The 8,821-nt window shown below is 50.8% G+C and overlaps 1 protein-coding gene across 2 annotated transcripts; it reads right to left on the bottom strand.

Moving 5' to 3' along the window:
- Window positions 1-298: 298 nt before the first annotated feature.
- On the bottom strand, window positions 299-6,877 carry LOC135388427 (uncharacterized). 2 transcript variants are annotated; one of them, XR_010421373.1, is made up of 2 exons: window positions 6,797-6,877; window positions 299-1,069 (listed from the first exon to the last, which is right to left on the bottom strand). XR_010421373.1 is itself a non-coding variant. In XM_064617985.1 (2 exons), exons 1-2 carry the CDS (start codon window positions 6,540-6,542, stop codon window positions 476-478), a joined length of 897 nt encoding a protein of 298 aa, XP_064474055.1. In that variant the 5' UTR covers window positions 6,543-6,847; the 3' UTR covers window positions 299-475. The 2 variants fall into 2 exon arrangements, 1 of the variants encoding a protein (XP_064474055.1); XM_064617985.1 differs by having other exon boundaries at window positions 6,240-6,847.
- Window positions 6,878-8,821: the final 1,944 nt, after the last annotated feature.

An 8,821-nucleotide genomic window follows, 5' to 3' on the forward strand; every position in this document is an offset into this window, starting at 1 on the left:
ACAAAACAAGGATAGACGCTGTGATCGGTACGTACATCATATAAAGTTCTTTTGTTGATAGTTGCGTGCTATGCGGACGGCGCTTTCACCCTGCTGTTTTGTTCATGTTTCATGCTAGCGCTTGAAAGCGCTGACGGAGAATTGACTTGTATTGAAGTTATGTAAGCACACGGCACTCGTTATATGTTTATTTAATGCTGCCCCACTTTACAGTGTGGGAACCTCGGCCCACAAACCCGGGGTGGTTCCGTATTAGACCCCGCCGTAACCCCGAAGAACGCTGACACAGCAGTTGAACAAAAGAAACAAAGTTTATTGCCTCACATCAGAGCTGCTGGCCGTCTGCCCGCTTCGTCGCTCCTCGCTTCTGTGACCGTCTGCCAGCCTGCATGCCGCACGAAATCACTCCTTCCCCGAGCGCTCGCTCTTTTATCTCTTGCGCTATCTGCGCTATCGCGCGGAAGTTGCCGGGTTATCAGCGCCCCCACACCCTCCCCCCCTTGAGGCAAATGTCCGGAAGTTCGGGGAGGTCGAGGATTATATCCTCAGGGTCCGGCGAGAAGGATGGCCGAGCGAGAACTTGGGGGGCCAGCTGCCGAAGTAGGTTCACTGCAGCGACTATGCCCCGACGTGTAGGAGCGGAGGCCACGTTGTTAGCTGCTGCCCTCGGCTGTGCGGCTTGTTGGATACGATGCAGGTAAAGGGCTCCCGCATTATGGGTCGGAGGGTGGATCAGTGGAACACCGCAGAAGGGGCAGAGGGCGCTTCTTTCTTGTTCCGTGTACACCGCTGGAGGCTCGGTGGGGTGTCTGTTTGATAACCCCAGGCCGCGGAAGGGCTCTGGTAGGGAATCAGGTGGGTCACCGATGAGAGGTCGCGCCTGGTTGCGCCATCTCGTTCTGGAACAGTATCCGATACTGCGGCCTTCAACTAGGACAGTCCAGGTAGCCACATTCACAAGTCGAGGTGACGGGGAAGGCCTCCGAGCAGGAGAGTTCCCAGGGAATCGCTGAGGCCGGTGCCGTGGTTGGGGTCGAGAACGGCTTCTCGCTGCAGGTGGTCGTGGCATCTGCAGGGAAAAAAATAAAAAAGCATCACCTTGGAGGTCTACGAGGGCGGAGGTTATAACGAGGAGACCCCGGTAACCCGCCCCGAACTGTCCCATCTTCAGCGGGCTGCGACTCCGTGTCGATGGGGCCGTGCAAGGGTTGGGATTGCGACGAACTTGTGCCGGAGTCCTCTTGCCCTTCATCTTGCTCCAAGATGCGATCGATGAACTCCTTGAGGTCTGTGATGTGAACTGGGCCGGACTCCTCGCTTGTACTGCAACGTTCAAGTCTATAAGTTACGGGTGTAAGTTGCGCACTTACCCGGTAAGGCCCGTCCCATCGGTCCGCGAGAGAAGCTGCGAAGCCCTTCGCCGCGTCGCTAAGTGGATGCGTCCGCCTCAGGACTAAGTCTCCTACGCGGTATGTTACCTGGCGTCGACCCTTGTTGTACTGGGATGCTTGCTCCAGTCGTGCGACCTCAAGATTCTCACGTGCACAACGAACTGCAGTTGAGAGACGGTTGCGAATGTCTTCCGCATATCGTGCATACGGGCGACGGGGTTGTTCCCTCAGTGTTCGTAGCGTGTTTTCGAGTGGGAATACTATTTCCCGTCCAAAACTCAAATAGGCAGGGGTGAACCCAGTAGACCTATTTTCCGTCGTACGAGTGGCGAAGCCAATCTCCGTTAGACGCGCGTCCCAATCCTTATGCCTGCTGGTAAGTGTTACCATCATCATTTTGATATTCCTATTGACCCGCTCAGTTATGTTTGCCTGAGGGTGATAGGGGGACGTCTTCTTGTGTCGGATACTCAATGCCGAGCATGTGTCGACAAACACCTTACTTGTAAAGTACGAGGCGTTATCAGGGATGGGCAGTATTTAAATACATTGTAATTAAAATACTATTTAAAATATAAATACATGTATTTATATTTTGTATTTAAATACAGACCTGAAAAATGTATTTATAATTATATTTAAATACCAATTTTCGGGTATTTATTCTTGTAAATACTTTATAAATACTCTTAAACACAGAATATACTGACTCATATCTTAAAGTTTCCTTGCACTTTGGGGAAGAAGGGCGAGTTTGGGGTGCAATTATGCCGGGTTTGCGATAGCATGCGCATGCGACAAACCATTTTAGATGGCGAGTTTTTCACTGTTGTTGCGGACAACGGTCGTGACTACCCGATTACATTGTTCTACGAAGCATCTTCGTCAAATTTAATACAAGCATTTGTTCATCGGCACCTGTGGAGATGCTGTTCTCCTTGGCGAATCTGATTGTACGGCCGAACAGAAGATGCCTAAAAGAAGCAGTCTTCGAGAAATTTCTAATATTAAAATCGCCACGATAATCTAACAAATAAATGCTATTCTTTCTTGCTGATTTGTCCTTAATTCCAGATGACATCTTCCTCACAGTATTTATGGTAGTAGTTACGGTATTTAAATACAGTATTTATATTTTGTATTTAAATACTCATGTTGAAAACTATTTATGAAGAGTATTTAAATACCCCTGTCAACAAAGTATTTTGTATTTATATTTAAATACTCAAAAAATGTATTTATGCCCATCCCTGGGCGTTATCCGTGATAAGCTGGTCCGGGAATCCAAACCGCGAAAAGACATCCAGCAGTCGATCCCAGATCCGAGCAGATACCAATTTCCGCAGGGGATCTAGCTCAACCCACTTCGTGAAGTGAACTGTAATGACTAACAGGTATTGGTTACCACGGGGACTTCTGGGGTATGGCCCCATTACGTCACATGCGACTATCTGCCAAGGCCCTTGACTGACAATCGGTTGCAGCAATCCTGGCGGCTGTCCGCCCCTAGGTTTCGACTTCTGACACACTGGACAGCTGCGAGTAAACCGCAAAACATCCTGTCTCATGCCTGGCCACGTCGCGATACGACATAACTTAGAATAAGTCTTGCTGCCGCTACCGTGACCTGCCAAAGCAGAGTCATGGAAATATCTGAGGAATAACTTACGTAGCTTTCGTGGTACTACGATCCTGAAAGGGTTGCCGCCGACCTCCTCGTCGTCCGCCTGGGGGATGTACCTCACCAGAAGACCATCCTCGCTCAGCTGATAGGAGTCGAACCTCTCTTCAGCGTCTCCGGCGCCCGCTGGGCCCGTTGTCTCCAGCCACCTTACTACACGCTGACAGAGTCCGTCCGTCCTCTGGGCTTCCACGATGTCCTTCCGGCTCACGATGTGTCCCCACGCCTGCTCTCTGTCCGTTCCGGCTTGTCCAACCGCGGCTACGAGCTCCGGCGTGGTAACGACGTCCTCCAGGGGCAGAGGTGCTCGAGACAGCGCATCTGCCACTTTGTTAGAGGTCCCCCTCCGATATTCGATCGAGAAGTCGTACCGTTGCAACGTCAGACTCCAACGTGCAAGTCTTCCGGCGGGATTTTTCAATCTACTCAGCCAGGTGAGTGCCTGATGGTCAGTCTGGATTGCAATTTTCGCACCATCCAGATACATGTCAAACTTATTCAGTGCGAACATGATAGCCAGGCACTCTTTCTCTGTCACGGTGTAATTTCGTTCAGGTGACGTCAGCATGCGGCTTGCAAATGCCACCGGCCGAAGTTGACCTTCGTGCTGTTGTAACAACACTGCGCCCAGTCCATAATCGCTCGCGTCTGTCTGCATTACAAATGGGCGATTAAGATCTGGGAGATACAGACAGGTGATATGCGCTATCGCTTCGGTCAGGGCGGAGAATGCATTCTCCTGTGCTTCTCCCCATGACCAGCGCGCACCTTTCCGCAGTAGCCAGGTTAGTGGCTGCGTCATATCCGAACACCGCGGTATGAATTGTCTATAAAATCCAATCATACCAAGGAAGCGCTGCAAGCTCTTTACGTCCTGCGGGCGAGGGTAGTCTAGGATAGCCTTCAGCTTGTCCTCGTTCGGCCTGACCGTGCCGGACTCCACTGTAAACCCGAGCAGGTCGATGCGGTTAGTCGCCAACTGCATCTTTCGAGGATTGACCGTCAACCCAGCAGCTTGCATACGTCCCAACACCACTTTCAGGTGTGAAGGGTGTTCCTGGAATGAACGTGAAAAAATTACTACGTCATCCATATAAGCCATGGCGAAGTTGTACTTCGCATCGCCGAGCACCTCGTCCATCATACGCTGAAAACTAGCCGGGGAATTGGACAGTCCGAAGGGAAGCCGGACGAACTCAAACAGTCCCCTATGACAGGTAAAGGCTGTCTTTTCGACATCATGAGGTGCTATCGGTATCTGCAGGAATCCTCGACTGCAGTCCAAGATTGTAAACACACGGGCTGATCCCAACGTGTACATGATCGAGTCTATAGAGGGAAATGGATACGAATCTCTCACAGTCACCTCGTTCAACCGGCGGTAGTCCACGCACAACCTTGCGGTTCGATCTTTCTTCGGAGCGAGTACCACCGGAAAGGCCCACGGGCTGCGCGAGGGTCTCACAGCGCCCGTCTCGATCATTTCGTTCAGCGCAGCATCGAGCAACTTGCGCTTGTGGACGCTAAGCGGCCGCGGGTTGCATCTCCAAGGCCTTGCGTCACCGGTGTCTATGCCGTGTTCCAAGACTTCGGTCAAACCTGGTTTTTCCGTAAACACCCGGGAAAAGGGTAGCAATGCTTGCTCCAGCATTTCTCGTTGCTCTGAGGTTCCAGAAAACCCTTGCAGACCCTCGTGAAAGGCAGCAGTTGCAACTACAGGCGTTTGGTATCCCGTTCCGTGATGCTCTCCAACGGGCAGTGATGGTCCAGCGCCGCGAGGTACTCCAGCGGCTTGCTGCTTAGGTTCATCGCTGTTGCCAGTCGGTTCCCGGTTTCGCTTTGAGCAGTCGTCCTGGGTTCCCTCACCAGTCCGGCGTTGGTCCGCTCCAGGGGTTGTCCACTCCAGGAATGGGTAGAAGGTACTGCTGCATGCATGCTGGTAGCCTCCGCGACGCAAGTCCAGGACAAGTCCCATCCGGATAATGAAGTCACACCCCAGGATCATAGCTCCTGCCAGTCCAGAAAGGTAAACAAAGCGTTGTCTGACCCGATGTCCATCGACGGTCAAGGTAAGGCGTACCGCGCCACCGGCAGGTACAACCGCATCAGAGGCGAGTCCTGGTCGTCCGTACCGAGATGTTCCGCTCCCGGCACCAGTTGTGGATGGTGTCGCCGATCAGGGAAACAGCTGCTCCGGTGTCCACCAAACCTGCAACGTCTTTGCCCAAAACGCGCACCACGATGAAAGGTCCAATGTTGCAGATGTCATCTTGCAATCGGCACGCAAGCGGGACCAAGGCCACTGTATTATCAGAAAAGATAGCACGGTTAGAAGTAACTTGCCTCTTATCAATGTTCGCTCCGGCCGACGACGGGAATTCGTAATCTGCGGTTACCGCCGTCGGCGTTCCGAGTTTCCCTGGGGGGGTTCTTTCGGGGGTGGCCGAAGTACGATGTGGGCAGTCCCGACGGATGTGTCCGTGTTGCCCGCAACCGTAACAACGCGGTCTCCCAACGTTTAGTCCATTAGAGCGCGGTGGGGTTGATCCCTCAATCCTGTCGTTACGCCGGTATCCTGACGTTCGGCGACGTTCGCTACCGGTCTGTCCTGCGCTCCTCGAAGTCTCCTCAACAAGCCTCGCTCGGTTCCTTCGCTCGTGCGCAAAAGGATCGAGTGAGCGGTGTGAAGGACCTGCCGACGCTCCGCTATTCGGTCCTGCAGGCCAACGGGGATGCAGCTCCGTTGCCTGTACCGATCCGCCCCATGCACAACTAGGCTCAAGAGTCTCCTCCGGTCTAGGAGGTGGGCGGTAACGCAGCTCAGCTAGCAAGTCGGCCTGAATGCTGCGCGCTTCTGTAGCTAACTCCGACAGGGAAGTAAAACTTCGACCCCGTAAATATGACTTGAACCGAGGGTGGCACTGTCGGATAACGCGTGCCACCTTCTCTTTTTCGTCTACGAGAGGGTCCGCTCTCCGATACAGTTCCTGAATCGCCCGGATGTATTCCAAAAGGCTCTCATCACTATGCTGCGTTCGGGCTGCAAGCTCTTCGCGCATACGCATCACGTAGTCTGGGGGGAGGAACTCGTCCCGAAACTGCTGCTTGAATACGCTCATCGAGAGAAATGGGGGCTGGGACCTACGCCACAAAGCAGCTGAGCTTACCAGCGCTACGGGAAGTACTCGACGCAGAATGACGTCGTCGGTGGCTCCAATGGCAGTTTGGTAAGCACTCAAGTCGGCGAGGAAATCTTCAGCAGACTTGGAGTCGCTGTAGCCCGAAAATGTCGGTACCGGCAAGTTCAGGCGCAGCTGCGTGTCCGGGGACGGCTGGGCGGCGGGCGTGCTGCTACCAAGCTGCTGCGTCAGTAACGTACAGAGGGATGCCATCTGTCGAAGCAAGTCCTCAGCCACTGGCGCAGGCTCGTCCTCGTCACTGTCTGGGTCGTGCTTCTTCCTGGGAGGCATCTCCGGTCGAAGAACCTGCGTTGCAACGCAGACGGCGGCAGAACGAAAAAAACAAGCAAAAATGCACACTAACTGCAACTATGCCGTGCCCTCCGGGGAAAACGGTACGACGGGTCGAAAACACCAACGTTGGGCGCCAATTTTGTGGGAACCTCGGCCCACAAACCTGGGGTGGTTCCGTATTCGACCCCGCCGTAACCCCGAAGAACACTGACACAGCAGTTGAACAAAAGAAACAAAGTTTATTGCCTCACATCAGAGCTGCTGGCCGTCTGCCCGCTTCGTCGCTCCTCGCTTCTGTGACCGTCTGCCAGCCTGCATGCCGCACGAAATCACTCCTTCCCCGAGCGCTCGCTCTTTTATCTCTTGCGCTATCTGCGCTATCGCGCGGAAGTTGCCGGGTTATCAGCGCCCCCCACAACAGGCTATGCATGCAAGAAGACATCGACGGACCCAGTCAGAGTGAAGGGGAGTCTTGCAACAATGCTAGCTAAGCTATCAAAATAAAAGTGTTTTAGTGTTGTAACGTTATTGTCCGTGTGGATGCACTGTCACTATATTACATTATACACTGCGTGGATGAGCGTCTATTATTTCGTCACTATTATTGGGTGACAAGTTAATATAAAAAAAAAGTAAATTTACACGAAAGTTAATAAAAGTGGCAATAAAAGTCTGAAACGTTTCTAAAAAGATAAGGCTATAGAGTGACAGTAGAATCTATAGCCCCTCTGTTGAGAATGGTCTATAGCGAGTAGGTGCCAAATCGCTAAAAGGGGGACAAAGAAACACTGAAGGCTAGTCCAAAGGAAGTCTATTTCCAGTCTATACCCTGTCTGTACCCTGTTTCGACTTTTGTCTATAGAGTGTCTGAAACATGACTATACGAATTTTCATAAGGGTTTACACCTGAAATGATAGGTCTGCCTGGGTGATTTTCCTTATGGATTTTGATCAGGAGGTAAAAATTGCCTGGCTTAACGTTCTTTGGCTTCATGAATTTAGATATATCAGAGGGGACCAGGTTTTTACATGAGAGGGCGTCTATGCTTTGGTTCATAACGCAACAAAAAGATTTGGTGGGATCCTTATCTAGGATTTTATAGAATAAAAAGCGATAAAAACCGGGCTGTTTGGTGGTACATCCTAAAAGCGATAAAACCCCGGTGCAGGGGACACAGAGAGACAAAACAGACGAAGCACTGAAACACAGTGCTTCGTCTGTTTTGTCTCTCTGTGTCCCCTGCACCGGGGTTTTATCGCTTTTAGGATTTTATAGAATTTCAAGTGGCTAAGTTGTCGTATGGCTTCGGCTGTGTAGTCGGAGGTGTTCAGAAGAGAAGAAGTGTGGCGGCATAGTTCTTCTGAACATCTCCGACTGCTTTGTCCCCTTTCTCTGATGTACATTAGTATAAATATCTCTACCAAGTGTTCAATGTATCGCACCTGATGAAGGACGGACTCCGTCCGAAAGCTTGTTTTTCAGTAAAATAAATGTTTCAATCTCTTTAAATACTTATTTTAGGTTTTCGATCAGATAGACATCCAGCATGTCCACATCTGGCCACTTCTATATCACCTAAACAAAAATCCACTTGGAACACGAAATCGAAATTATCAGACAACTTGTAAATTGCGCCACGACTCCACGGAGTAATCATGAAAAAATAATAATAAACAGGCGAGGAAGGAATGGATTGGTTTGGCTTGGAAAGTAGACAATGTTGCCCGCCGTGATGACCAGGGGCGGGGAACTGAGGGACGATGCACGCTAAAAATGAAGACGCCGATAAAAAAAACAAATGTTTTTCCGGTGTTAATCGGATTAATGGAAACAGAAACGCGAGCTTTTTCCTTTTATATTGCGCAGCGCCAATAGTTAGGTATTAGGTACCGGCCTTGCAGGAGTGCTCGCCGAATCTGGTTCTGTCAGGAGGTAATGTTTTGACCACGTCTTTGTTGCGCTTCTCCTTACATAAGTCCTAATTTATTTTACTTTTGCTTTACGATCGTGAAATGATGCAGTGACCTATTCAATTAATCAAACTGAGCCCCTTGACGGGATTATCTTTGGTGCTTGCGGGATTATCGTTTGTGCTATCACGTGGAGCCACGGGCTTCTTTCTGTTTCCTACTCTAGGAATGTGTAACTAACAAACCCCTCATCGTGTAATTTATTACCCTAATACTAATTCACTTTAGACTTCCACCTAGGTTTTCTTGTTCGTGTTTCTGTCGGAACACCCTTTTTGGTCGTCCTTTGGACTACCTATTTACTG

This window comes from Ornithodoros turicata, chromosome 3, assembly GCF_037126465.1.
Source record: "Ornithodoros turicata isolate Travis chromosome 3, ASM3712646v1, whole genome shotgun sequence".
In the NCBI taxonomy this organism is placed as follows: domain Eukaryota; kingdom Metazoa; phylum Arthropoda; class Arachnida; order Ixodida; family Argasidae; genus Ornithodoros; species Ornithodoros turicata.

What these genes read in the sequence shown, in the direction of transcription:
- LOC135388427 (XM_064617985.1), bottom strand. Translation starts at nt 6,542, where the DNA reads ATGCCTCCCAGGAAGAAGCACGACCCAGACAGTGACGAGGACGAGCCT. An exon ending in GAGTACTTCCCGTAGCGCTG is followed by an intron (nt 1,070 to 6,239) that starts GTAAGCTCAGCT and finishes TTTTCCCTGCAG; the next exon opens with ATGCCACGACCACCTGCAGC.